The 25,710-nt window shown below is 40.1% G+C and overlaps 1 protein-coding gene across 1 annotated transcript in view; it reads right to left on the bottom strand.

Moving 5' to 3' along the window:
* LOC117035440 (uncharacterized) overlaps positions 1-25,416 on the bottom strand; it is a 40,071-nt gene extending 14,655 nt beyond the window's left edge. Inside the window, 8 exon segments of the mRNA XM_033129301.1 lie at positions 3,725-3,816; positions 4,305-4,630; positions 6,173-6,242; positions 11,843-13,774; positions 15,382-15,477; positions 16,961-17,087; positions 23,716-23,807; positions 25,222-25,416. Coding sequence (XP_032985192.1) covers positions 3,725-3,816; positions 4,305-4,630; positions 6,173-6,242; positions 11,843-13,774; positions 15,382-15,477; positions 16,961-17,087; positions 23,716-23,748 — 2,676 coding nt within the window. The 5' untranslated portion in view covers positions 23,749-23,807; positions 25,222-25,416.
* Between the last annotated feature and the right edge of the window lie 294 nt (positions 25,417-25,710).

The raw sequence follows: 25,710 nt of genomic DNA, 5'->3' as shown, positions 1-25,710 counted from the left end.
CTGTAACCTGCATAAGATCACACAGGCCACTGTGGAGCCAGAACTTGAACCTGGCAACCTGGCTCCACGGTCCATGCTCTTCACCTCTACATCAAACATCAGCAGGGGCTTTCTGTGAAGGGCCAGAGAGTAACTATTAATATTTCAGGCTGTGTGAACCACACAGCCTATCACAACTGCTCTGCTCTACCAGTGAAGCAGGCGCAGCCACAGACGACATGTGAGCGAAGGAGTGGGCTGTGCTCAAGCAGACTTGACTCACGAACACCAAGATGAGAATTTCATATAATTTCCACATGTCGTAAAATACCGTTCTCCTTTTGAAGATTGTCAACCACTGAAAAACGTAAAACCCATTTGCAGCTTGTGAGCTATACAAAAAGGGCTGGTGAGCCAGATGTGGCCCACAGGCCAGTGAGCCCATTCCCGTCCTACGTCACATATTGTTTTGTAATGTGTATCACCTAAACCATAATGCTGATCTGAGATACTGATAGCTACCAGCTTTTTTAATTTAATTTAATTTTTTTTCGTGTTTCCTTGAAAATAAGACCAAACCAGAAAATAAGCCCTAGCATGATTTTTCAGGATGACATCCCCTGAACATAAGCCCTAATGCATCTTTAGGAGCAAAAATTAATATAAGACACGGTCTTGTTTTCGGGGAAACACACTATCAATGAATTCTTACCACATGCCAGGTACCTGACATGTATTAGCTTAATTAACCTCTACAAGAACCATGAGGGAGGTAGTGTTGTTATCCTCATTTTTGAAGATAAAGAAAATGTGGTCATTTAAGTCACCCTCAGGTTGCACAGTGATTAAATGCTAGGGTGAGCGTCTGAACCCATATAGTCTGGCTCACAGTCCATGCCTGTGACCATTATGCTACCAGGTTCCACTCGAACTGATAACGCTTGCTATCCAGTCTCCCTCATGGAGAAATAAGACCCACTAGACAATACAGCTTTCAGAGAAAACAAACTTTCTCTAACTGATGTCTAATCAACTTGCTTCATTCAAGAGTCACAAAACACTTTCAAATGTGTAGGTCTTGGTCTTACTCCTGTGGCTCCCAAGGAGATGTGGAGCTTTCCAGATGGGTTTCGCAATGTCACACTACACCACAGAGAAAACATGCAGGTACAGAATCTGCTCCAGATAGAATCTGCTCCAGATAGAAGAATTCCATTTGGTGCTTTCACTCAATCTTAATAGAGACAGACATTAAAAACAAACCAACGAAAAACAAAAGCAACTTTATCCTTAGAGAAATACATTTTGTATTAATGTTTTAGAGGAAGAAATTAATAAAAAGCATTTTATAGAAAAACATGCATGAAAGAGGGTTTTTTTGGTTCAATTTAATTTAGTTCTTTTGAAAGCACACAAATGAAAAATTGGTAATATATTTTGGGGGTTTTTTTTGGTGAAGTTTATTTTTTTTTAAAGCATGAATTCTAGCTTTTGAGACCCTACTGCTGTTGTGTTCAAATATAATTTTAGAAGTATTCTGATTTCATGGAAGTTTGGTAAACTTTAACCCACAAAGTAAGAACTTCTGCAAATATATTAATCGGAAACAATTGGGGTAAATCACATTTTCAGACATGATTATTGTAATACTATATTAAAGCAAACACTGACTATAAGAGAACTACAAGAGAACTTGCATCCAACAAATATTTTCTGTATCAGGCACTGGGGCAAAACTGGTTAAAGTCCCTGCTGTGTGAGGTGTACTTTACAGGGAGGGACTCAGACGAGAAAAAAACAGATAAATAAAGTAAGATATACAGTATGCTGGAAAGTGCTGAGTTTAAAAAAGTAAAGGAGGGATGAGTGATGTAAGGATCTGGGTGAAAGGCTTGGAATTTCAGGCAGAGTGATCAGGAAAAGGAGAAGGCAACTTTAGAGAAAACAAAGCGAGTGACAGGAGATTGTAGCAATGTCAGAGCCACAGGGGCCAGGTCACATCAGGCCTGTCGGGACAGAGGTCTGGCCTCCTTCACTGGAGGGTATTGAGCAGCGAGCGTGACAGAGCGGGTAGAACAGACCCCTCTGGCTGCTGTGTTGGGAAGCGACCTTGGAAGCATGAGTAGAAGCAGCTCACAAAGGAGTCGCCAAGGGGCAAAGTGGTCGGCGTGGTGCTGCGCCTCAGATTCGGAATCCAATTTCCAATAGTGCTGACAGGACTTGCACACAGACCACATACAGGAGGTGAGGGGAGGACAGGAGACAGGATGGCACCGAGTTTTACGGCCAGAGTAACTGAGGGAATGAACCTGCCAGGGTCTGAGACAGAGAAAACTGTGAGAGGGGCCAGTTTTGGAGGGAATCTCAGTAATTTGGGTCTGGACATGGTAGGTTTCAATGACTTATTCCACATCCAAGCGGAGGAGTCAAGTTGGACACATAGGCCTGGACCTCGGAGAGGTTTGGGCCAGAAAAGAATGTGGGAGGAGACAGACAAGAACAAAGGAAGGTATGCTGACAGACAAGAAGAGAGCCAAGAATGGAGCCCTGAAGCAAGCCTCCAGTTATGGGTCAGAGATGAGGAGGAACTAGCTGCGAGAACTGAGAGGAAAGCCAGAGGGATGTGGCATCCTAGAATCAGAGGAAAAAAAGGGTCCCACGGGAGGGCCAGGGATGATGCAGTTCAGAGGTTGGCAACCACCTGTTTATGTAAATAAAGTTTTATTGCAACACAATGCTACCATTTATTTACCTATCAGCTGTGGCAGCTTTAGGACTGGGGACAGAGTGGAGACCTTATGGCCCACAAAGCCTAAAACATTTACTACCTAACATGATACTGTGAAAGCCTGCCAACCCCTGAACTATTTCAAGTGCAAAAAAGACTGAGAATTGAGCACTGCATTTGGTAATGTGGGATGACTGATAACCTCCTTAAAAGCAATTTGGATGGGACAACTGGAACCTGGTTCATATATATATGAAACACAGCTGACAGAAACAAACAAAACTATTTACTAGTACTACTTATTATTAAACTATTTATTGCTACACTATTGTGTAGCAAGAAGCCACACAATCAAGAGGGAAAAAGACACTCTTTCACAATGCCCTGAAAACGCTGCCCTTCCCCTTCTGCCTACCAAACATCACCTCTCCCTTAAAAACATGGCTCAAAAATCATTTTGTGGTCAAACTCCATAACCTACCCCCATGGCAGACAGAAGCCAAGGGCTCCTTCTAAGCATAGTCACAGTACTCAGCCCAACACTCACATTCTAGAACGATTTTGTTCCATGTTTCCCAACAACGATTTTGTTCCATGTTTCCTTTCAGTTCTCAAGGGCTGAAAGCTCCTTGAGAGCCAGGGAATGGGGCTTAGCCATCTGCTTCTGCAGGGGCTGGCAGGATGTGGATACCAAATAAACCAGGTACAGCACAAGAGGCTGTCATGTTTTCCCCAAGGAGTACTGATCCTTTCCATCAAAGTCCCTCGAAGAAAAGTGGCACAGGGAGGAGCTGAATCACTTCACCTATGAAGAAGGAACACTGAACAGGATAAAGAGGAAGCAGGGAGGGAGGCCCTGGCTATCTTTGTAGCCCATCACTCACCAGAACGTGAGGAAATGGGAACCACCTCCCAGAATAGGTCTTTTAAACTAAAAACTTTTGTAAGAAAATAAATCTTATTGAATCCTGAAAAGCAAGAGTGCATTTTAGAGAGGAGACAAGAAATGCTACTCACCTGGGACATGGGTTGGGATTCATTTTCTGTCCCTGCTGCTTCCTGCTTGTGCCTCCTCTCCTGGGGAAGGGCAGTGTCCCTGAAAGGCAAGGCTGGAGGTGGGTTGGAGGGAGAAAGGAGCAGCAGTTAGAGATCAGGTCTACATCGCACTCCAGAATCACCAGCCTTGAAATGCTCCCTTCCTGCTGAGTCTTACTACAGCCATAAATCAGAAAGGGTTTCCACAGGTGGAGAATGTAATACTCCGGCATGAACAGGAAGATGTCAGTTTTGAAGAGGGGCTGCCACGGGAGGGGAGGGGTTTTCCTCTCCCTGGGACCATGGAAATGGGGACTGTCTGGTTAGGGTGACCCTGGGCAAGTCCAGGTCCTTCCTTCCCTGTACCGCTGCTTGATGCTCTGATTCAAGTTCTACTTTCAGACCTTTGCATGCTCCCGACCCACCAGTCTGGGAGCCTGGGGACACCATTCACAGGCACTTGGGCCCGGAGAGGGCCCCTGCCCCAAGGCCTTCCCATCCCTTCGCCCTGAGAGGGATGAATTCGTCCCCGGCGACCCGCAAGGCCACTTGTCACCCTCACCTCTGTTCTCAAGCCCTGTGGTCACTGCTCTTCCCTGGCCCTTGGAGGTGAGGCCATTCTTTGAACGCGGCCTTCCCGGACCACGGCGGACGAAAGCGGCCTGGGTCGCTGCAGTCCGGCATCGGCCCGCCCCGGGCTTTGTGCGGAGGGCGCCTCGCCGCGCCGGAGACCCCAGCTCACGGGGCCCCGCGATCCCGGCCGCACTTGCCGCCCCCCGCATGTCTCCGCTATCGCGCGGACACACCCGCCCACCCCGGGCACGCCCATCTTCCAGCGCTCCCGTCCCCATCCCCACCGTGGCCGCCGAGCTCACCACAGTACTGTGCCTACAAGAGCCAAGCAAAGCACCGCCCCCGGAAGTGGGCGTGACCCCACAGCACCTCCTTCTGGGAAATGTAGTCCCGGCGGGGTCGCGAAGGTGTCGGGCGGAGCGCGGACTGTGAGGAGGCGGACCCAACCCGGGCCCACAGTGGGCGGGTCAGCGATGCCCCTGACGGCTAATGCTGGGTCTGACCGGAAGTACAGGTCGCCTCGAGCGACACAGCCTCGCCCCATGGGCTTCTGGGAGTCGGTGCCACGGTTGGAGCGCGCAGGCGCGGTTACCAGGCGAGGCAGGATTTACGGCAAGGGGCGGAGCCGCAGGGAAGGTAGAGAACGCTGAGCGGAGGCAGGCAGTGTGTGGTCAAGTGGTCGTGTAGCGGGCTGTCAAAGCGCTCGGAAGGGGGTACGCGCCGGGGCGGTAACGCAGGGCCTTGAGAGGGACCAGCTTGTAAGTCTGATGGGGGGGGGCGCGTGTGTGAGCGAGTGTGCCTTCGTGTTACAAAGCGCACCTTTGACCCTTCTCCCGGGATACTGAGACCTCCCACACCTGCAATACCCGTCCTCCAGTGCTGCTGGTGTACTTGGCGATGTTGCTCCTGTGCAATCTTTTTTTTTAATGATAATGTGGAATTATTAATATTTATTGACGTCTAAATAACTCGTAACTTGGTACATTTAAAAAAAAATATCCACAACTAAGATTGAAAGGATAACAACTTGACTTGAAAAAAGTCCTGGAAGTACACACTGTTCCCCCATAAAGTCCTGTTCCCCTTCCCCAATAAAATCTTTATATATATAGTATGATTTCATTTTAATAAAAATAGCTATGTATACAGATACATTGATCAAAAGAATAGTGGTAAGAGTATGGATGATTTTATTTTCTTTGCAACTCTATAGAATCTGAATTTTAAAAATAATGACATTTGTTTGTCTCCAACTTTTTCTGTCCGGGCTGGCTCCTTTGTGTCATCCACTGGTCATCTCAGAGGAGTGGCCCATCCTCCCAGTCACAAATACCACCCTTCCTAACCTTATAAATCCCGTGCATAACATTCATCGTTATCTGAAATTAGCTGACATTTTATTCATGTACAAGAATATATCTGTCGTGTGGATGTCTGAGTGGGTGGTGTCCCGGGGGTAAGGTGTCTGTGACTCTGGAAGCTGGAAGAAAATGCGTGGAGCCGAAGGCAGAGCAGACATTTCTATTCACAGGCTTTCTGGAGACAGCCAGAGTTTCTCACTGCTGCACACAGCTGGACATTCTCAGGTTACAACCCTCACCCAGCAGCAGTCTCATAACTCAGCAGCCTGTTTCTCAGCAGCTCCATTGCTGGTCACAGCCAGCAGCACAACACAGTACAGCACAGCCCACAGTAGTCCCACTTCTCAGCAGCCCCTCATGTCTTGGCAGCCCGCAGAGCAGCCCAGTATAATGGCTGGCCCCTTTTTATATCATACAGAGACAAAAGGGGCTTACATAAGAGTATTTATAGTACCATCTTCAGGATGGACGGTGCCTCTGCAACATTCCATCTTACTGGACCGGCGGGCCACCGGTCAGGGTCACCAGCTGGCCAGGCGAGGGAAGCCTGACCGTCTCTATTTTCCCTACAATATCACAGGAGTGCAAGGGTGGGAAATCTGTTAATGAAAGTCACTACCATTAATAAAGGTGAAAAAAATCCTCTAGTCATCTCAATACATGAGGAAAAAGCATCTGATAAAATCTAATACACATCTGTGACTTAAGAAAAAAATGCTTAGTAAACTAGAAATGGTCAGGAACTTATCTGAATAAAAATAGAATAAAATTGTTCTAAACCTCAAATACTTTCATTCTGCTTTGGTTAAAATTATGCCTTTTCAGGTTCAGGGTACAAAGAGAAGGTTGCCATAGGTAGTTATTTGAATGGAAACAAAATAAACTTTGTCTTTTATTGTAAAGAATATTTACTCATCACTTACCATAAATGCAAAAAGGTGGGGGGAGGCTTACCCCAAGTCTTTCTTGGGTTAAATTTTGATGAACCTACCTGAAAGGCAGTAGTGATAAATTTGACTTCATCAAACTTAGATACTCAGTACATGAAATAAATATTTTTAAAAAATCACTGAAACCATAATATTGATAGCCTAAATGGGAAACTGGTTAACTTTCATCCACGGCCATCTCAGGCAAGAAAGTATTAGTTGGCATGATTTCTTAACGTATTTTAGGGGCTCAGAGTTATAAAACCCCAAATTCTTCCACAAATCCTCATTCCAATAGCCATGATACCAACTGCTCCTAATTAATGTCAAATATTTTACTTAAGAAACATGCCCAAACTGATATTTAGCGACCACAGCCATATGGGCTATGAGTTTTTTTTGACTATGTGATAAAAGTGGCTTGTGTTGTAGACCATGCGTTCAAGCAAAAATTTTAAGATACAAGTCATTCTTTTTCTTGCATTATATAATTCAATTCTATTATGAACAGACATCATACATATGTCTTTAACTGACACTTCTTACCATCTATTGGTCTAAGGCAACAGCTGATTGTTGCCATCAATGCATGCTTTTGTGGCACAAAATAAGTTGGGGAGCCTAACAATCCTTTGCTCCATTTCACCCAATAACGAAACTTTAATAATCCACATTTTCTGAGGACCTTTTGCCTGAAATCTAATGCCACCAATTTCTGTATTGGTTAGGTTTCTTTGGTTGATAGCAAAAGAACTTAATCTAATTTTAAAAGGAAAACAAACTACTGATGGGATATGCGGGAAGAACATGAATCAAATTGGCTCTAGCTAGGGTTTCCCTGCCCGTTCCCGGGAATGTTTTCACTTTCCCGTTCCCGAATCCCGAGAAAAGTTGGTCAGGAAATCGGGAAAATCAGCTCCTTGAACCCAGTAATACCCACAATGGGAAATAAACATACTACTCACAATGTATCTCTTAGACATTTTTCCTATTTATTGCTATTTAAAGTTACATTGTATTACAATGTTACACGCGATCAGACATGCACTGCGACACCAGAATCAGATATCCCATGACCAGCTAATTTTAGCTCTTGTAAATCGAGCACATTTGATCATGGAGAACAGAAAACAGTTTGCATTTACACAGAGAAATATTTTCACAACCCAGGATTTGACTGCAAAGTCATCTTCAGGTGAACTAACTCAGGAAATCTAACGTAGTTTACCTTAATATGACATTGTAGTCAAATCCTGGGTTGTGAAAATAAATGTTTCCCTGTGTAAATACAAACTGTTTTCTGTTCTCCACGATGAACCGTTTCCACAAAGTGACGGCTGATACTACCAACCACACTCGATCACTTATGGAAAGAAGAGTATTATGAAATATTGAGATGTATGTTGAATTGCTTACAACCTATAAGATTAGCAGTTGAAGCCTTAAGCAATAGAGATGCTAATATTCTCACAAGTGAAGGAATTTTTAAGTTCCTGTTCAGTAATTTAGAAAAACAGAATTCTTCAATGAGCCAAACGCTTTTAAAGGAAATAAAATTTGAATTGGTTAAATGTAGAAATAGAGATCTTGTGTCTCTCAAAAGTACTTGAGCAATGTTAGTTGTCTATGTGAGATGGAAGAGGATGAATTTTTTGCCTTGTCAAGTAAGAATGAAATTGCATGACTGGTGAAGTCATTAATGGAAAGACTTTTTAAAGGAACATTTACAGCAGAAGAAGATCCAAGAAAAGAAATAAAGGATGTCCTTACAGAGAGTTCTGACATTAAATCAGAATCTGATCTGAAGTGTGAATTGACTAAAGCAATACCAATTTTGACATCAAAGCCAGCCCTATGCATGCAGACAAAATATTTGCTTCTCTAAGGAAGGAAATGAGCTTATATATGAAGCAACACATTCTCTCACTCCCAACTTGAAGATCCTTTTAGATGCACTCATAACAATTCGACTGTCTACAGAAAATGAAAGAAATTTTTCCACATCAAGTATATTTGTTACAAAGCGAAGATCACGATTGTCTGATCAGGCAATTAATGCTCTATGTTTCTTAAAGTTTTATTTAAAAAATGACAAAACTATTTGAAGTATTTTTAAAATTTTCAAATGAATATTTGCATTTGTTTTTTATTAATGTTTAATTTAACAAAATATTTAAATGAGATTGGGAATGTTAATACATTGTGTGATATGTGTAAAAACTCACTGTATACTATAAGGTTTGGTTAAATAAAGTTTGTATTAATTACATTGTTTATATTTTGAGAAAACCTGATATATAACAGAAACCTAGCCAAAATGATACTGTAGTGACCTGTTTAGCGCTCAGGGCAAGAGATGCACTAGTCATGAAATTCCAGTCGACCTCCATTTAGGAAATTTTATTTACTCAAGTTTTGCATCGACCTTTTACATATAGGAGTGTCTCAAAACCTCTGAAAGACTGCGCTGGGACCACGAACCCCAGTTGCCCCACCTTTTCTAAGGCTTTTCTGTTTATTAACATTTACTGTTACAGCCATTGTTACAGATTATCAATGAAAATTAAATTAAAAAAGATTATTTCGGGAATTTGCAAGAACTCTCGGGAAACACGATTTCCTGTTCTCAATCCAAAAGGTTCCAAAATGTCGGGAATTTGGAAACCCTCACTCTAGGAATCAGAGCAGCAGAAACTTATGCACCATCTTTAAGTCATGGCCAAAGATGACTCATACTCATGTCCCACCTGTGTCCCAAGGAGAAGTTATATGAATGGATTAAGGTGAACCATATTCAATTGGCAACACAAACAAAACCTCAAGAAGTGACACCAGAGCAGTTCCTCAAATCAACTCAGAGAAGGAGTTTGTGTGTGTAAAATTTCTATTTGTATTGCAGAGAAAAACAACATCATCTGATATGTATGCAGTTTTGTACTTTTAACTTTATAAAGTTTATGTATTTAAAACTAAGTGATCACATTATATGGTTATGAAAATTACATTTTCAATTAATAAATGACAAACATTTTCCATGAGTATAGAGATCCACCTCATTGTTTTCAATGACTGCATACTAATCTCCTGAGCTGATTTTCCGTAATTTAATTCATTGATTTACAAGGGCTGGACGTTATAGCTCTTCCAAGTTTTTTACTATTCTTTAATAAATGTGCTTATGCATATATTTCTGCACTTGTACTTTTCGAGAAGGTAAGTACCTAGATGTAGAATTGTGTCATTTAAAATGTTGACAAGAAACACCACCTTGCCCTCTAAAGTGCCTTTCCACCAATACACCCTCTCAATGTATGAAAATATGGTTTTTCACATCTGCAACAATACTGGGTATTAGTCAACCTTCACAATGACGTAAAATATGTGCTGGTTTGTGTTGGAAGTGAGTTGTAAAATTTACATTTATCTGGTAATTATTACCGTTAAGTACTGCCTCTATTTTGATTAAGTTCTTCATGGAAGAGTTGCTCATTGGTACATTTTTTCAGACTGTATTTTATCTTGTCCTTGCTGGTTTCCAACAGCACTTCCTATAAGGGCTACATCCTTTGTAATGTTTGAAATGTCTCTCAGCCTCCCATATACCTGTTAACATTGCATACAGTGTCTTATACCATGGAGAAGGTTTAAATCTTTCACATGGTCTTACCTGTCACTCTCTTTTTTTGTGGCTCTTGGACTCTGTGTACTCCTTACCAAAGTCTTCAACCTAAAAGGATAGAAATATTCTACATTCTGCTCTAGAATCTTCATACTGTGTTTCCTATTACATCTTTCATCCATATTGAATGAATTCTCTGTAAGTGGTGAAATGTAGATCTCAGTTTATTTCCAGTTGGAGAACTAACTGTCAAACACCATTTAAATAATCCATTCCTCCCAGTGACACATCAAAAATACCACTTTTGCAATATACTAAATTCATGGGTATATGATCATTTTCAAAAATGTCCTTCAGATGCTTGCTCACTTACCATTCTACATGAATTTCAGAAGAAAATGGGCAATGTAAAAATACCCTACAAGGAATGTGACTGGAATTGAGTGAATATACAGACACCGTTAAAATGTTGAAACTTCCACCTAGAAACCTGTGTGGATCTCCATTTACTCAGAGCCTCTGTTCTCTTTCAACAGAGTAACTTCCTTTCTCTATTATAACCATGAGTAAATTCATCCGTAATTTCACTGTTTTCCTAGGGTTGATATCAGAGTTGAATTAGCCTCATGAAAAGAATGGAATATTCCTAAAAAAAATTTTTTCTGTACTCTATAACAGCTTAATTAGTGGTTCCTTGAAAGTTAAGAATTAATCTATGAAACCAGGTGACTTTAAATAGGGATAGACTATTCAAGTTCTCTATTTCTTCACTCTTAGATATTAGTACCATGTTTCCCCGAAAATAAGACCTAGCTGGACAATCAGCTCTAATGCATCTTTTGGAGCAAAAATTAGTATAAGATCTGGTATTATATCCTATTATATTATACCTGGTCTTATAGTAAAATAAGATCCGGTATTATATTATATTACATTATTTATATTATATTATATTATATTATATATTATACTATACCTGGTATTATAGTAAAATAAGACAGGATCTTACTTTTAATTTTTGCTCCAAAAGATGCATTAGAGCTGATTTTTCAGCTAGGTCTTATTTTCAGAGAAACACAGTAATGTTTATTTTTTTTTTCTTGACTAAATAGCATCTTACATTCTTCTCAGCAAGTTCGAATTCATTTTCTCTAGTCCTATTGAGAGTTCCAGACACAACCAAAAACATATTCTATGCATGAAGTCATACTGAATTTCTTCACCAACAAAGGAACACAGTGTCAGAGTCATGGGAAAGCCACTATATTACTTTGTTATAACGTTAAGCTTTAAACATACTAATGCTAATCCTCATCATCCCCCATAAGATTTTTCAGTTCCAAAATTATGCTGTCCTAGCACTGATATACTGCTTTCCAAGAGTTTACTATTTAAAAATAATGTTTAAAAAGACTGAAAAATACTGACCTAACATTAAACAAGCACTTATAGTCAGGCACTATGCTAAGTACTTATGTGCATCAACTAGTTTAAAATTTCATAACAGGGTTTAAGAGGAGAGTAATATAGTTACATTTTGTTTTTAAAGACCACTGTGGCAGCAGTGTGAAGAATGAACTTGAAAGGGACAAAAGATGGTGCAAGGGAACCAATTCTTACACAATTGGAATAGTCCAGGTGAAAGGAATGTGCTTTGAGTGAGGGCAATGAGAATTGAAAGGGGATGAATTCCAAAAATATTTAGCAGATATATCCACAGGCCTTGGTGACACAGGGGGTGAGGAAGAGCTGGGTGCTTGAGCTGACTCTGCAGCATGACTTTTCTGCTGATGAGCAAGGTGTGCACGTTGTCTGAACACATTGCCATACTCCTTACATTCAGAAGACCTCTCTCCAGTATGAATTCTTCTATGTAGATTAAGGTGTCCAATCTGGCTGAAGGCTTTTCCACATTCCTTACATTCACATAGTTTTTCCCCAGAATGGATTCTTTGGTGAACAGTAAGGGATTGATGACGGCTAAAGGCTTTGTCACAAGCACTACACTCATAAGGTTTCTCCCCAGTGTGACATCTTTGATGACAAATAAGGGATGCTTTTGTCCTAAATGCCTTCTCACAGTCAACACATTCATAAGGCCTTTGGCCTGTGTGAAGTCTCCAGTGCTGAGCACAGGATGAACTATCACCAAAGGCCTTCCCACATTCAGCACATTTATGAGGTTTCTCTCCAGTATGAACTCTGTGACGTTGAATGATGCAGGTAGTCTGGCTGAAGGCTTTCCCACATTCCTTACACTCATAAGGTTTCTCTCCAGTATGAATTCTCTGATGAGTGGACAGCTGTGAACTGATGCTAAAAGCTTTCCCACACTCCCCACATTCATAGGGTTTCTTGCCAGTATGAATTCTCAGATGACTAGCAAGGTGTTTACTCTGCCTAAAGCCTTTCCCACACTCCTTACATTCATAAGGTTTCTCTCCAGAATGCACTCGTTGATGTTGAATGAGTGAAGCATGATGGCTAAAGGTTTTCCCACAGATATCACATTCATAAGGTTTCTCTCCTGTGTGAATTCTCAGATGTACAACAAGGGATGAGCCGTAGCTGAAGGTTTTTCCACACACACTACATTTATAGGGTTTCTCTCCAGTATGGATTCTCCTATGTTGATTAAGTCCTATGTGATCACTGAAGGCTTTCCCACAGTTGGTGCAATCAAAGGGTTTCTCGCCAGTATGATAATATCTCCAGTGACGAATAAGGGATGTGTTCTGCCTGAAGGCTTTCCCACACTCAATACATTCATAGGGTCTTTTGCCAGTGTGGCATCTTTGATGTCGAGCAAAGGACGAGCCATCGCTGAAGGCCTTTCCACATTCCTTACATTCATAGGGCTTTTCTCCAGTATGAATTCTCTGATGCTGAGCAAGGTGTGCAGGCTGGCTGAAGGCTTTTATACATTCCTTACATTTATATGGTTTTTCTCCAGTATGAATTCTTTGATGTTGAATAAGGTGTACATTTTGGCTGAAGGCTTTCCCACAGTCTTTACATTCATAGAGTTTCTCTCCGGTATGTATTCGGTGATGTTGAGCTAGATGCTGACTCTGGTTGAAGGCTTTCCCACATTCTTTACATTCATACGGCTTTTCACCAGTATGAATTCTCTGATGAACAGTAAGAGATGACCTTTGGGTAAAGGTTTTCTCACATTCATTACATTTAAAAAGTTTATTTCCTCCATAGATTCTCTTGTGTTTTTTCACCATAGAATTTTTGGAAAAGTTCATTTTATTAGGCTTGTGATTATAGACATTCTCTCCTGCATTGTCTAGATAGACAAATTTCCAAGATTTGTTATTTTTGTGGTCTATTTCTTTAGTAAGGGTTTCTTTATGAGTGAGTGTTTCTTGCCTGATAAATGTCTCTTGACTTATCAGCTGCCTTTCACAAAGATCTTCACGTTTCCAATTTTCTCTGAAAGTGGAATGCTCAAGTCCATAGCTTGTAATTCTCTCCATTAACATATCATCATATATAGATGGCTTCAGAGATAATTTTTGTGTCTCATATCTAGATTCGCAGTCTGAAAGATATCAAAAAAGCAAATGTTTCCTTTCATGGGCTATAACAAAAGAAACATTTAACATGGAAAAGGGGATTGAAAAATAATGAATCCTCATAAAATCTATTATGTACAGGCATGTCAACTGAAAAATTGTAACAAGACTCCCAAAGAATGAGAGCCCATAGAGTAAGATGGAATAGGTGATTAAGAAAATTAAAACGGGGGTGGCCGGAGGGCTCAGTTGGTTAGAGCATGAGCTCTCAACAACAAGGTTGCTAGTTCAATTCCCGCATAGGGTGGTGGGTTGCGTGCCCTGCAACTAAGATTGAAAACACTACTGGACTTGGAGCTGAGCTGCGCCCTCCACAACCAGATTGAAGGACAACGACTTGACTTGGAGCTGATGGGCCCTGGAAAAACACACCGTTCCCCAACATTCCCCAATAAAAAAAAAAAAGAAAGAAAATTAAAATGTAGGATCCTAGAGAAGTAGTCTGCAAGGAAATATTTTATGCCTGTATTAACTAACAGACTATAAATTAAGGTCCCTTCCTCTATTCTGTCCCACTTCTAATTGATTTGTGTAACAGTTTGGTTAACTGTTTAAATACCAATATCATCACAGCAATAGCATCCATACTGCTGCTCTACAGATCCCCAGCAACTACAATTCTTTATGCTTTGTGACTTCCCTTGGGGGTTAGGTGAGATCTTAGATTTGTCTTTTCATAGTCAGAAAATAGTATCCCTGTGAACCATCTCCATGTGCTTCCATATAGTGAACTCTACATTTCTCAAAGATCTCAGAACTTGAGGCTGCATATAAGGAATTTTTTCCTTCATCATCTTACTTTCACCAGCCCAGGAAAGTATCACTTCTCAGGGAAGATCTTAAGGGGATTTTGCCATATGTGCTTTTGAAGAAACTACTTTTATAGTAATATGAAGGTTGGCATCACTATTATTAACCTCGTCTTTATTTCCTGCCCCATAAGTACCTTTCTTGCCTTATGAGCCACACTATAAATCTTGAAGAAGGAATAAATGTGCCTGCCATGAACACTGGACCCATTTGGTCTCCAAGGCTAATAGACTCATATCTTAACATATCTGTAACATACTTGAAACATACCTGAGTACCTTGCATAGTTTAGAAAACTCTAGACTAAAGTATAGTGAAAAAGCTAAAAAGTGAATTAGGATAAGGCTGGAGAAGTAGAAAGTCATGGATCACACAGGGGGTGGTAGAATTTGGATTTTTCTTATTTGTAACAGGAAACCAAAGATTTAAAGCAGCAGAGTATATTAAAATTGCAAGCAGCACCTAATGTTTTATTAAGAAAGAGTTAAGAAACCAAGAAGCTTATATAAGTCTGTATGGCAAAAGGAAAGAGGGGATGGAACGGAGCTGGATAAAGATTTTTGCAAAGTAAGTTATTTAATGAGAGTTAAGTAGAAGAGAAGATACTTGGGAAACCCAAGGTAAGCAGCAGCATTTCAGCTTTCCCCCCAGGCATGGAAGGCTTGAGGAGACTTTTAAGAGGAGTAAGTGAGGAGGATCACCTTTGAAAATGGCTGAGCTATTACCTGGAAAGGATCCCCCTATCTGGTTCTACTACACTCACCTGAGAATATGCTTCCTGTCATGTCACTCTTCATCTCCCAAGGCTCCTTCCCTTGCTCCAATAAGGAGATAACACATGGCTTAGAGATGCAAAGTCCTGCACACAAAACAAAAAAATAAACAACAACAACAACAAAAAAAAACACATGAAAATTGGCCATGTTTTGGGTATTTCACACTCTAAGCCAGTCCCTTAATTCTGATGGAATAATGTAACAGGAATGATTAGATCAAGGGGTACAGAACATTTTAAGGACATGTGACAAAGCTTCTGGCATAATTTAGTGGGACTGCCATCTGTCAACTCTAAAAGTTAGACAATTTTCTAAGGATCCAGGGGCAGAAATTTAGCCCAGCATCTTCAGAAGATCATCTGATAGCAGTAAATGACTATCATACAGGGTCCCTGGAGACAGAATTGGGAATTTGGTCAAGTTAATTAACTGCTTTAAAAAAAAAGTCAATACTGTCCAGATGAATGTAACAGAATCCAGAGTTCCTACAATGTATTATTTATGGTATCCAGGATAAAATCCAAATTAGTAACTATAAGAAGAAAGAGGAAAAAGTGCATCATAGTCAGAAGAAAAGGCAATCAATAGAAAGCCAACCTGTGATAAAACAGATGTTAGAATTAGTAAACCAGGATTTTAAAACAGCTATTGTAGCTATATTGAATAATGTAAAAAATATGTACTTGTAATACCTCAGCAGAAAAATAGAAATTACGAAAGGGCAAAGTGGAATGTCTAGAGTTGAAATTTACAGTATCTGCAATTTGAAAATTTACTAGATGGGCTTAACAAGACATTGAAGAAGACAAGGAAATAATGACGTTGAATATAAATCAATAGAAGTTATATAGAATATGAAAAACAGAGAAAAAAGATTTTGAAAAGTAAACAGATCCTTAGTTACTTAGGGTACAATATCACAGGTTTTAACATATTTGTAATTGAGGTCCCAGAAGGAAAAAACAGAGAACACAAAAAATATTTGAAAAAATAATGGCCAAAAAGTTCTGAAATTTAATGATAGATATAAATTTAGTTTCAGAAGCTCAGTGAACCATAAGCAGGATAAAAGGACCCTCTGGAGAACAGAAAGCTAGTCTACCCAGTGAAATGGTCCTACATCAGGGAAGGGTCCATGTTAGTTTCCCTAATAACATCTGAAGCCATTTTCATTGTTTGTGCTTCAATGGTTCACTTATTGCATGTTAATAAAAACATACAAATTTTGAAAGTGATATTCTGAATTTATAGTAATCCAGCTACATTTTTGGTGAAACTTCTTACTGCCTCCTGGTCATAACAATACTGTAGGGAAGCACAACGGACCAGTAAGAGTCACTTCCTGGCCTGTGTTCCCAACTGCCTAAAAAGCACACCATGGAATATTTGATACATGTCAAATTCACTGAATAAATCTGTAATTTCCATCAATTCCTAAATATCCGTTTTGTTTACTGATTCTATTCTGACCTACACAATAAAAAGAAAAAAGTTTTCAGAATAAATAGAAAAGTAAAGAGTCCCTAATGGTAGATTCTGAATTTGCGGAGGAGAAAAGATCCTCACCAAGTGATACCAGACTCTGATAGTTCTCCAGCATCATACTCCTGTAGAGACTCCTCTGAGCAGGGTTCAGCCAGTCCCATTCCTCCTGGGAAAAGTCTATTGCCACATCCTTGAATGTCACCAAGTCCTGAAATGCCACAATACATTGTTGATTAACCAATGTTCATGTCTACACAAGTCCAAGCTGAAGTGTTACGTTGTCCCTACATTAGGTTAGAAACAGCCCTCGGAGAAAAAAAACCTTAAACACAAGCGCCAACCTAATATGGTATTTACTGAAGTGTTAAATTGTATTGTATACAGTTGTACTAATCCATTTCTCATCATGGGGAAATATGGACAGGTGGCCACAGGGCAGTAAACCAGGGCTTCAAGGCACGACCTATACCTATGGTTGAATCCTCAAAACAACAACAAAAAAGAATATCTAAATTGATATTTTGCAAATGGTACACTACGGGATTTAGTGTTCAGGTGGGACAAGCACTGAACTGATGTAAGTGGTTCTTTTTCTTACACAACAAATAATGCATATATTTAGAATGCAATTTCTTATGCTCTGCCATTAAGAACTAGCATGCCATGCCATACAGAGTAAACTGGAAAGCAATATGAGGAATCGCCTTATCACCCATCCAACCCTCACACGCTGCTGCTGAGAATGTAAAATGGCACAGCCACTTTGAGAAACAGTCCGGCAGTTTCTTAAAAGAGTTAAATGTGAATTTAGCATATGACCTAACAATTCTACTCCTAGGTTAATTTAACCATGAGAAATGAAAATATGTCCAAATAAAGATTTACATTAAATGGAGACAGCGGCATTATTCATGATTGCCAAAAAGTGCAATCAACCCAAATGTCCATCAACTGATGAAGAGATAAACAAAATATGATACACCTTTCAATGAAATACAATTAGCAATAAAAAGGAATGAAATGTTAATACATATTGCAACATGGATGCAACGTGTAAACTCAAAAATGTAAAACTAAGTGAAAAAAGCCAGATGCAAAGGACTACACACTGTATGATTCCATTTCTATAAAATATCCAGAAAAGTCACATCTAAGACAGAAAGTAGTTAGTGGTGGCCTAGGAGTAGAGATGGGAACAGGAATTAACTGTAAATGGGCATGAGGAGTGTTACTAAGCTGATGAAAATGATCCAAAATTGCATTATAATGATGGTTACACAACTCAGTAAATTTACTAAAATCATGGAATTGTACACTTAAAATATTAAACTTTATGGTATGTAAATGATACCTCAATAAAGTTGTTTTTTTTAAAAGAAACCTACTATTATAAATTATCTAGAAAGTGATGAATAGGAGGCATTACTATTCAAAGGCCAAGTGTATTTAATATTGTTTTAGACTACCTACACTCTATAGAGATATCCACAAAACAAAAATAATAACATATAATCCATTAAGTATTAGAAAAATATTAGTTAACTACCTCTTTCCTGCAATCATAAGAACAGAGAGCTAAAATAGGGTCATCGAGTCCCACAATTCCAGAGTGTTCACATCGAAGTCTATGTGACTCTTATGTCCTGACACTGTCTAACAAGTGTTCCCTACCCAAGGAAACTAGTTAAAATACAAAATATAAGCCATGCAAACAAAAAACTTTACTCAAAAAAAATTTTTTAAGGGAATATTTAAATTTAAAAATTTTAAACTTTAAAAGGAAATTTTTAGAAAGGTACCTGGGTTTAAGCGACACATTATTTTTTTTTTCGTTTTCTAACAACGTGCACTAGAGAGGAAAATGGGAAAATATCCCATTTTGAATATGATGTATCTCTTTAAAACACTTATATTTAACAGAAAACGTATCAAATCTGTGGTAAGACAACTAGAATTTTCTTAAAGGCAGTAAAACAAGACAAAGACAGGTGGAAAACACACTATTTGGCAACACATAGACTTGAATAAATGTAAATATATACTCATTTTTTATTCTAATGTAAGAAGATTCAAGCTTTCAATTCTTACATTAATCTATAAATTTAATGGATTCCATCCTGACCCATCATTACCTCTTATGTGTATTATTACAACGTCTTCCTACTTCTTTCCTTGCTTCCCTAACAGTCTATTTTCAACACAGCAGCCAGAGGAATCCTCATGTTTCATCTCTGCTTGAAATCTCCTCAACTCACACAGCAATAGCCCACGTCCTTATAATGGCCTCGAGATTCAAAAGATCGGGCACTCAAGACTTCTACTATCTCTCCTACTGGCTCTGTCCTTGCTCTTCCTGAACACAGAAGAGACATTCATGACTCACCCTGCACATCCTGTTTCCGCTTTTACAAGCTTCTTCCCGATATCCATTTACTCGCTGTCTTATTTTCTTTAGATCTCTGCTCAAATGTCAGACAGGCCTTCCATAATCACCCTATGAACAATAAAATCCAGACCTCCCCTTACTCAGCACTCCCTCTCCCACTTACCCTATTTTATCTCTTTCCATTTCACTTTTCACAATTTGATGTAAACCAATTAATTTCTTTATGTCTATTTCCCCTCTAGAAGGTAAGCTCCACAAGGGCAGGCCCTTTCCTTTGTTCTTCACTGCAGCCTCAGAATCTAAAAGAACACCTGGCATGGACCAGGCCCTCAAACAGTATTTGCTGAATACATAAATCCCAGTTTAAAATAATTAATGGGGCTTTTAAAAACTACCTGATTCTAAAGTTTGCCGGAAAAAGAAATTTACAAGAAAAGTCAGGAGACTCCTGGAAAGACGAGTAATGAGAGAGTATTAAGTGTCGGTTCTTCCACATTATAAAATATCACTAGTACCCAAATACGAGGCAGAGATTTCCCCAAATGTGTTTTATACCGTGGATTATTTCCAAGGTCTCCCATGCTGAAGAAAGCCAGGGTTCATAGCACAAGTAGATGGAACTCTCACAGCTGACTAGTTGAGGTCTTTTGAGGAAGGACAGTAGCAATAAATGCTAATCTAGAGTGTTTACAAATTCTATAAACGGCCAAAGATAGATCCTGTTAAATATCCCAGGCTTTTGGTTGAGACCCAAAGGAAGGACTAAACCCCTGAGTTAATGGTGAACCAGAAATAAGCCAGCCTTCACAAGGAGGGAGGCCCAGCCTCTAATCATTTCAGCTCCCGCTTGCATTAAGACTTGTTCTACCATAGCTGTCTGCCTGAAGCAAAAGTTAACCCTCTCCACTGTAGAGAGAGGGCTGAGTAACACTGAGTTATAACCTAAGGTATAAATAAATGTGCATCCGTCCATATGAGACACATAAATAACTGAATAAATGGGGGGGAAAGAGATAAATCTCTCACACAGAAGAATTTCAAATGAGTTAGTTAGAAACTCCACCCTCGAGGTAGAACATAACTTCCCACTCCTTAGGTGTGGCTTGTGTGTAGTGACTTTCTTCCAAAGGGTACAGTATGGAAAGGTAAAAGAAAAAAGAAGTAACCTTTCTGTAGGGAGCAGGCTGTAAGCTGACAAGGGCCTTGGAGCTGCAAGGTCATTCCCATAGGAAGCCTCGCCTCAGCAATCTTCCCAGAAAGTACAAGATAACACTAATGCAGTCACAGACATACAAACTGGCCAATGCACAAAACAAAATGTTCTAATAATACCTGCTTCTTCTGCTAATACTTGTTTGTATAGATAACTATTCTAAGACTGTATAAAAACTGTGTGTAAAATAAAGACTGCGCTACTGCTCCACCATCCGTGGACGGTGGACCTCCCGATCCCAGCTTTCCTGTCTCTTGTATCTTTTTTCTATCTCCTCGCCCTTCCCCCTCAGGCCGAACCCTCCTGGCCGCGTGGGTCGTGGCACCTTACAGTGGAGAAACCTGACAAACACTATCTCAATCAGTAATAAGTCATGTTGATGGTATGTACTTTTGATAGGATATGATAAAAAGGCAACTTTACCTCTGTGATCATCCTTCCAAAAACATATTACTTTAGTCTAATCATGAAGAAAACATCAGATTTGAGAAATGTTCTACAAAATATTTGAGAAATGTTCTACAAAATACATGAGTAACCCTCAAAACTGATATAATCACCAAAAGGGAGGAAGTAAGCGATGCTGTCATAGCCAAGAGGAGCCTTGAGAGACAGAATTATTAAATGCCATATGATATCCTGGATAGGACTGTGGAACAGGAAAAGGACATTAAGTAAAATCTAAGGAAATCTGAAGAGCATGGACTTTAGTTAATAATAACAAACCAATGTTGGTTCATTAATTGTAACAAATGTCCCATACTAATGTAAGATGTTAATAACGGGAAGCTATGTGTGGTGTATATGGGTGCTCTCTATACTACCTTTGAAATTTTTCTGTCAATATAAAACTGTTATACAAAATAAAGTTTATTTTAAAAAATTTATTTTAAAAAAGTAAACCCTATCAAGAGGAAGAGGGGTGGCTGGTTAGCTCAGTTGTTTAGAGCATGGTGCTGGTAGCACCAAGGTTGCCGGTTCAATCCCTGCAATGGGCCACTGTGAGCTGCGCCCTCATTAAAAAAAAAAAAAAAAAAAAAGAGGAAGACATCACAGCTTCATATTATCTCTAAGATTTTTTAATATAGAAAGTCTAGCACTTAACCCAAAGTAATGAGGCACATAAGACAAAATGAAGAGGAAAAAATGAGAAAATAAAAAGAAATTCACCGGAGATCCAGATAATGGAATTATCTGACAACATGTCAAAATAATTATGATGAATATTTTCAAGGAATTAAAAGGAAAGATGGTGACTGTAGGCAGAAAATGGGAAATTGTATAAAATAATTAAATAGACATTCTAGAACTAAAAATGCAATCATGGAAATTTAGAATTCAATGATGGATTTAACAGCAGATTAGAGAGTTGAAGAAAACTAAAGCATAAGTAACATATAAAACAGAGTGGAAACGATCTAGCATTTATATAATTATAATTTTGAAGGAGAGAAGAGAAAGGGTCAGAGCTAATATTTAAAAAGATAGTGATTGAAAAATTCCCCAAACTGATGAAAAACACCAACCTATCCTGAACACTGACTTAAAAGAGTAATAAAATAACATTTGAAGGTTGACAAGAGTGTGTGTGTGTGTGTGTGTGTGTGTGTGTGTATTTGGGGTTGTTAATGGACCACATCTTTATCATCCATATTAGTAGGTGCATAAATAATATTGAAAACTAAATCAAGGACTAGTGTTCCAAACATATTATTCAGATGTATGAAGTTAAATCACAGCTGAGATAGTTAAGTGGTAATAACATTATAGAGATCCCTGACTTATTCCCATAGAACAAATGAGGAGACAATATCCTAATGGTATGCTAATTGGTGCTTGTGAGTTCGAATACAATGTCAATAACATTATACATCCAAACTCTCAAAGTTCTGTATTTCTGGAAAATGACGTTAGATGATTCATAAAGAGGTTCTGACGCTGAGAAAGGCAGATGCCCAAAATGCACGTAAATCTTTTTGATACCTAATTAACTCTGACAGATGAAGCAAAAAGCAGTGTTTTAAAATTAATTTAATATGTGATTTTTAATATAAAGTAATTAAAATAAATAATAAGTGGGCATTGATGATCCTCATTTTAAAGAAAGTGGAAATGTTCTACAAAATACCTGAAACTTCCCAAAACTTCTCATTGGGAAAATTCAGGGCTCCTTTTATATCAAGGTTCTGCAAATGATATATTTTTCTGTTACGAGGTTAAAAACAAGTAAAATGAACGTAGCCCAGCAACAAAATCAAATATACGCATACGCAGGAATTCAGTGTAAGATATAGCTGCCAATCCAAACCAGTGAGAAAGAGGTGGATTATTCAGTAAATACTACTGAGTCAACTGGACAGGCAACTGGAAAAAAAGTGAGCATCTGTCTCACTTATCATAATAGGTTAAACATTTAATGTAATAATTTAAATTAAAATTAATGTAAAAATTTAATGTAATTTTGAGCCTTACCCTCATAGGAAAAAAAAAATCACAAAAGTCAACTCTAAATTTATCAGAAACCTAACTGCTAGGTGAAAAATAGAGTATCTACATACCCTAGATGTAGACAAAGTTTTCTTAAAAGGGACACAAAAAACACCAACTACGAAGGGACAAGAGTATCTATCTATATATAGAATAGCCCTGAATAAAATAGAAGCAGCTGAGAATATTTACTGTCTATTAAGAGAAGAAATGGGAGGCAAGAGGGAGGACTTCAGACTTTTAAATTTTGTACTATGTGCACATATCACTTATTTCAAATTTGTAAAAATTAAGTAGGATATTTTAGGTAAACAAATGAGGGTGGGAATTCATACACAGAACATTAAGAAAAATATTTCAGAATTTAAGAAAATAAAGACTGGGACAAAATCCACCTAGAGGGATGGTTCTGCTGCATTCTATGACTAGGAGAGGGCTATCTGATGCATACTTAACTTGGAACCCAGCTCACTGGCACTGAGGTACCTCCATTCAGTACAATAGAAACTTTTCACAAGTGTCAACACTGAATTAAAATGTATGAGGTGGACAGAATAAGGGCTCTATGCTTCATTATACTCAGTTTTACTTATCCATTACGCAGTTCAAGGACAGGGCCCTCTGGGAGAAGTGGTCACCAGGCCCTTAGACAAGACTGTTCATCAGGGAATTTTCAAAAGAAAAGAAGCATTACCAAGTCCTAAACAGTAAGACTGCCTTTCATGGAGGAGAAAGGAAATTACAACTAACCTCTGCTATGGTTTTCACTAGTTCAACAGTCATTTTCGCGTTCTTTTCCTGGCTTCTCTCTTGGAGAACAGCAGGGTCCTGGGAGGGCAAAGCTGGAAGAAGAGAAAGGATAGTGAGCCATGACACCTTCTCTACACTCCCAGGCACCAGTCTCAAACGTATCTTCCCCTTCTTTCTCCCAGCTTTCTTTGCTCCCACTGCCCACTAACTGGGAGATTACAGGCAACCTATGGCTGTTGAGAGGGTCTAATTTATAACAGTTTCTCTTATATTTGAGGTCCAAAATTTAATGTTTCCCCCCCTAAAAGTTGCCTTCCCATTCTTTGGTTTTACTACAAATAAAAATAATAAGAGATGTTCTAGATACTCTGCATAGATTATAATCTTTATTTTTGAAATAATCCTATGAAACAGTTATTATGATTTCCTCTAATTTGCAGGTCGAGGTGGCTGCTCTCCAGAGGTGGATGCATCTCTGCTTCATGCTCTGACACAATCTGTTCGAAAATCTGACTCCCAAATTCCACCAGAGGCCAGAGTTATTGTCCTTCTACCCAAACTCCACAGGCTTTGCCTTCCTCTTGCCCTGGGACAGTGAATCCTTTAGCATCCAACTCTGCCACCTTCACTCTCACCTCTGTCCCCAGTCCTTTGGTTTCCCTTCCTTTCTGTCACCCAGAACTGAGGGTGTCTCCTGCAGTCAGGAGCTCTAGTTACCCCACCTCTTGCTTCTTACTGGAACTCCTGGGCTGAGGGCAGGGAATTCTGTAGGATTCTTATTCCCGCCACACACAATTCCAAAAGCAGCATGCAGAAAGTGCCAAACCTATCAATCTTCCAAGTGGTCTCCCCATACACACTACCCACACAAGGCCAGTAACAAGCATACACGGTGACACACAAACACTAACGCAAGATCCCATATATTTCCTGATCACACAGAGGACATGATCACAAGCACCCAAAGGAAGGCACATCACAGGCAGTCACCCGCACCACGGTCTCTGAGAGGCCATGGGTACAAACACACGGCGACACACACACATCACACACACCCACGCGGCTCACCGCCTCTTATCCGGGTGTCACTCACAAATGCACAGTCCAAAACCTCAAAGAGGCTGTATTGGCAAGCCTACGTCTGTTACACACTTTGATGTCACACACACAACCATGTCGTTAGTGTTGCCCCCTTTCTCACACACAGACACGATAGTCTCACACTTCAGTCGCTCTCACACACAATGAATGGTTTTCAGAGACACGGATTTCGCTCACACTCGAGTGTCACACACACATTCTGGTATCTCACATTCTAAATGCTCTTTCTCGTACACAAAGTACATACTGGTCTCTCTCACCCTCAGGCACACACACACTCACAAAACCTCACGTGCCGGACACACACGTACCGGTCTCACACGCTCCGTGGTCTCTCATTACACACCACGCTCCGGCTGCCCCACAGTACGGAACCCTGTGGGAGCCGGGCCTCAGTATACCCACCCTGCAGACCCAGGGAAACGCGCCGCGCGGGCCTCTGCAAAATGCAGTCGGCTGAGGGGTGAGCTCCCCGCCCGGATCAGGGCGGCCCACCTCTCCTGCCCGATCTGACCCTCGGGCTCCGACTCGCGATCGCGTAAACGAACCACCGGCTCCACCCCGAAGCCAGCAGCTCTCACCCTAAGGACTCCTGGAGTCGACGCCCGAGTTCTGAGCGCGCAGGCGCCCAATTTCCCGTGGTAGGCGGAGACCGAGGCGGGGGGCGGGGGGTTGGGCGTGGCTTAGATGAGAGGGGCGTGTTCTTAGTTGCGAGAGGGAGGAGGAAGCATAGCTTCTGAGCGTGCGTGTCATAATGTGCACCTATGTGTCATAATGTTCGAAGGGCGTGGTCCGGGATGCAGGGGCTGGGCGCGAGTGTGCGCAAACGCGTAGAAGGCGACCTCCCCTTCCCTTCATCTCCCCTCCCTTGGAGACCAGAAGAGTCTCTAATTA

This window comes from Rhinolophus ferrumequinum, chromosome 15 (genome assembly GCF_004115265.2).
Source record: "Rhinolophus ferrumequinum isolate MPI-CBG mRhiFer1 chromosome 15, mRhiFer1_v1.p, whole genome shotgun sequence".
NCBI classification, from domain to species: Eukaryota; Metazoa; Chordata; class Mammalia; order Chiroptera; family Rhinolophidae; genus Rhinolophus; species Rhinolophus ferrumequinum.
This window is presented reverse-complemented; position numbering and strand designations above follow the sequence as displayed.